Source organism: Charadrius vociferus, unplaced genomic scaffold, assembly GCF_000708025.1.
Source record: "Charadrius vociferus isolate BGI_N301 unplaced genomic scaffold, ASM70802v2 scaffold100, whole genome shotgun sequence".
NCBI lineage: Eukaryota > Metazoa > Chordata > Aves > Charadriiformes > Charadriidae > Charadrius > Charadrius vociferus.
Window position 1 is genome coordinate 1,380,561 of NW_009646523.1, and position 4,605 is coordinate 1,385,165.

At 41.3% G+C, this 4,605-nt stretch overlaps 1 protein-coding gene across 1 annotated transcript in view; it reads left to right on the plus strand.

Moving 5' to 3' along the window:
* Nucleotides 1-3,618, plus strand: part of SPRY2 (sprouty homolog 2 (Drosophila)) — a 5,867-nt gene extending 2,249 nt beyond the window's left edge. Inside the window, exon 2 of the mRNA XM_009885202.1 lies at nt 1,824-3,618. Coding sequence (XP_009883504.1) covers nt 1,875-2,816 — 942 coding nt within the window. The 5' untranslated portion in view covers nt 1,824-1,874 and the 3' untranslated portion in view covers nt 2,817-3,618. The remainder of the gene's footprint in view (nt 1-1,823) is intronic.
* The last annotated feature ends 987 nt before the right edge of the window (nt 3,619-4,605 follow it).

The following is a 4,605-nucleotide window of genomic DNA, read 5'->3' on the forward strand; positions in this document are numbered from 1 at the left end:
CTCCGCCACCGAGACCGGTGTCGTCTTCAGCGCCTTGCAGGTCAGGGTCAGGCTTTTTTTTTTTTTGCGCTGGGTTGTCATTGCTGGAGACGGAGGGCTGCTTGGTTCGGCGGATCTTCTCGGCTGAAGTCTGGACGGGGAGGGTAGATAGGGCTGCTAATTCCTCTCAAGGATGGGGAAAGTATTTTATTTTCTGTTCTTTTTTTATGTCCGGGTAGTTTCGGATGAGGAAATGTCCACTTAGGCTGTTGGTTGAAATTTTTTATATGGCAAAAGTTTTAATTTGAAGAAAACATAAGCAATCCTTCAAGATAAGTTTGCAAGACTTTCTTTTGGGGTGGGGGGGGGAAGGAGGGACGGGACACTATGACATACAGTCTGTGTCCAAAACCAGGATTTGGCAATATTTGAAATAGGTGGTCACTCTTAAAACTTAGATTTTTATTGTTTGAAAAAGAAAAAAAAACACTTGAGGGAGGGAGCCAGGAGTTAAAAGGTTAAATGTGTTCCACTACTGTTAGAATAGACAGTGTCTTGAGATATTCATTGTTAAACTGTTTGGCGATATTTTATTATACTGCGGTATAGTATTATTGTTGGTAACTGATGTGTACAGAGTAACACTGTGGTGCTCTTTCTAGGTATAATTGAAGACATTGTGTGGTCCTTGTAAGGAGCTTGGTTCCTGCTTGGGTTTTAATTGTAAAATATTGTTCTGGATTTTTGTATAGGTAATTGGATTTTGGAACCACTTTAAGATATGATAAAGGCAAAACAAATATTAACTAATTCAGAGAGCAGTACTTGAAACTTGTGCGTATCTGTATGTGGAAGTTAGTTAGTTACAAGTTCTCATCTTCTGGGTCTTTTACTGGGTTTCCATTTAAATTCTTAAGTCTGCGTTTCTACTTTGTAGTTAGTGATCCTTTAAAGTAATATTCGCAATCATGTGGACTTCTTGGATGCTGGCATTGTTTGATTATATTATGCATGCGTCTGTCCCGCAAGCCATTCTTGGTAATACTTACATTTTGAAATGCAGTCTATGGAATTTTTTACACATTTTAAGAAAATAAAACTGCGGTAGCATTGCTTTTGTAGTATTGAGCCTTAAAATAACAATCACAGCGGTGTACACAAGTATGACACACACTAAAATACTGGAGAGAGATATTTTTACTTGTGCTGTTGAAGTTTTTGGTAGCACTAACTCATTTAATGTCTAACCTCAAACATTTTATTGCTATTTAGTGTTTTTCTTGGGACCATTGGTATTAAACTAAAATTTCCTATTTACATCATGTAAAGTTTAATGTGTAAAAAGACTAGCCTACCAAAATATTATCCAGTTTTAAACAAAATTGGAGAATTATATGTCTGTCATCAGCAGGTCACATTGCACTTGCTAAATACTTGCAGGCTTTTTTTTTTTTTTAATATAGTTTTTTCAGTAGCCTGATGTGAAGAGAAGAGTCACTTCAAGTGGCTGAAATGTAATCACCTTAAAGGCCATGATCTAACCAGAAGATGGCCTGGGAAGCCTTAGCAGGTGCAACGCCTAGACTTTCTAGACCCACAAGTTAAGGTGTGTGGACCTAGAACAGCATCCCTTTAAGCTCTCCACAGGAGTAGGCAGGACAGGCCAAGGGAAGTGTATTCAGCTGATGGGCACCCGAGCTCCGCCCCAGATGTGACTCCTCTTTTTTAACGGCTGATGCATTACTTGCTTGTGTGTGGTGCTGTGAGATCCTGCGGGCTTGAAAAGGCTGCTGGAGAGAGCATGAGATGTGTTGCAATAGTGAATCCTCTCTTTGTGTCTCCAGGATTTCAGATGTGTTCTAAGCCTGCTGGGGTGAGCACGCTTCCGGGCACTGATGGAGACGAGAGCTCAGCACGGCAGCGGGTCGCAGGCCTTGCTACAGGCTCGGCGTGACAGTGGGAGACCGCACGGGGAGCCCGACCTGCGGGATGTCCTGACGCAGCAGGTTCACGTCTTGTCGCTGGACCAGATCAGAGCCATCCGAAACACGAATGAGTACACGGAGGGACCTACGGTGGCTCCGCGGCCAGGGGTCAAGTCCGCTCCTCGGCTAGCAACCCAACCCAAAAACGAGAGGCCCCATGGCTTGCCCGAGCATCGTCATTTTAGCCGGATTCAGCACACGCAAACACACTCCTCTCCTCGGGCACCTCTGTCCCGATCCATCAGCACGGTCAGCACAGGTTCGCGGAGCAGTACAAGGACAAGTACAAGCAGTAATTCATCCGAACAAAGACTTCTAGGATCATCTTCGGGGCCAGTTGCCGACGGGATAGTCCGAATGCAGCCCAAGTCTGAGCTCAAGTCAGGTGAGCTGAAGCCGCTGAGCAAAGAAGACTTGGGAGCGCACAGCTACAGGTGCGAGGACTGTGGGAAGTGTAAGTGTAAGGAGTGCACGTATCCAAGGACCCTCCCATCGTGTTGGATCTGTGACAAGCAGTGTCTTTGTTCCGCCCAGAACGTGGTCGATTACGGGACTTGCGTGTGCTGCGTGAAGGGCCTCTTCTACCACTGCTCTAACGATGACGAGGACAACTGTGCTGACAACCCCTGCTCCTGCAGTCAGTCGCATTGCTGCACGAGGTGGTCCGCCATGGGTGTGGTGTCCCTCTTTCTGCCTTGCTTGTGGTGTTACCTACCAGCCAAGGGTTGCCTTAAGTTGTGCCAGGGCTGTTACGACCGGGTAAATCGGCCTGGGTGCCGCTGTAAACACTCCAACACCGTTTGCTGCAAAGTTCCCAGCGTCCCCCCCAGGAACTTTGAAAAGCCAACATAGCATCACTAGTCAGAAACACGAAAAGTAACCAGGATTATTTTAACGTACTTATGCAACCAACTTAAGCAGCTATGGTCTTGGCACTGTAGTAGAAGGGTTGGGGATACACGTTGCTGTTTGCAGTGAAATGCTTTTTTTCTCCGGGTGTGCCATCTTAACTGATACGCTTGTTAGAATCCAGCTAGCGGGATACAGGAAAAAAAAATAAATAAATGGGATGCAGTACATTGTGACCCACATATTGCATAAGCTAAAGCAACACAGACACTCCTAGGCAACTCTATTGTTTGTGAATAGTACTTGCAAAATTTGTAAATTAGCAAATGACTCCTTTTTTTTTTTTCATTGTTTTCTGCCAGAGATAATGTGCTATATTTTTGTATATACAATAATATTTTCAACTGTGAAAAATACGTGGTGTCATAAGACATGGCACAGTCACAAAATATTATACTAATATGTTGTACATTCGGAAGAATGTGAATCAATCAGTATGTTTTTAGATTGTATTTTGTCTTACGGAAACCTTCTATTACAAGACTCTGATTTCCCTTTGGACTTCATGTATATTGTACAGTTACAGTAAAATTCAGCCTTTATTTTCTAATTTTTTCAACATATTGTTTAGTGTAAAGAATATTTATTTGAAGTTTTATTATTTTATAAAAAGAAATATTTATTTTGAGAGGCATCTTACAAATGTCACCCCTTTTTATGAGGACGTCATAGTTGCTGCAAATAAGGGGTGAACGATGCATATGTTCACTATAAAATAGAAAATATATTAACGTTTGAAATTAAACTGGGCTACTTGTCATTTTTTCCCCCCATCTATTGTTCCGAGTTGGGAAAACTGGTACTTCTAATTGCAAACTTCACAGTGATACAGTCACAGTGAGTCTAATACAAAAATGAAAATAGAATTTTTAAGTGTTTTTTTTGTTGTTGTTGTTTACAACACCTGAAAATAATGCAAGATTTTTGCTTCCTTCCCTTGCACAAATGTCCCATATACTGTTCCTACAACAGAAAAGGAAAATGAACATAGGAAAATGCATTAATTCATTCCAGACTGGGACTAATAGGCACTGAAAGCTTGACCTACTCTATAAGTGATGAGCTTTTGTGCTTCAAATAGGAAATAAGTAATCATTCACAAAAAATGTTAGGCTTGCATGGCTGTACTCGGAGAGAGAGAGAGGGAAAAAAAAGAAAATTAATACGGTCAGTGCAAAAAGCTTGCAGGTTTATTTGTTAAAAGCAGACGAATATGTCACAGGGAATGATAGATCTGACTGCAGTCCAGCCTTATGTCAAACATTTGCCTCACTTGTAAGAAGAAAGTTGCTTGATTTGTCATTTGTGGCAGTTACCTTCCACTGAGGTCAAAATCCTTTGGCTGCCAAGTTTCCCACCGGAAGCCTAGAGAATGATTTACCTTTCTTTATTAACAAACTATCATTTCCTGTTCTGAGCATGTCTCTCCAAGTTTAGAGGTCTTAATGTTGGATTTTATTTATACATTTCTTAAGCTGGCATTTACGAAATAGTTGTAAGTATTTTTAAGCCAACGCTTAGAAAAATCTCACAGCCTTTTCTGAACCCTTTCCAACAAAAACAAGTTATAACTAATAAATTAAGAACTCACTAAAAGTTGAAAACCAGAGCATTGAGTTAATGTTGCATCTTTTTGCCGCTTAATTTTCATCTGTGATCTGGTGTTTGGGCTATTTTACATAGGTCTGTAGTACTCAAAAGTCTTACACTGTGTGTTTGTATGTATTGGTTA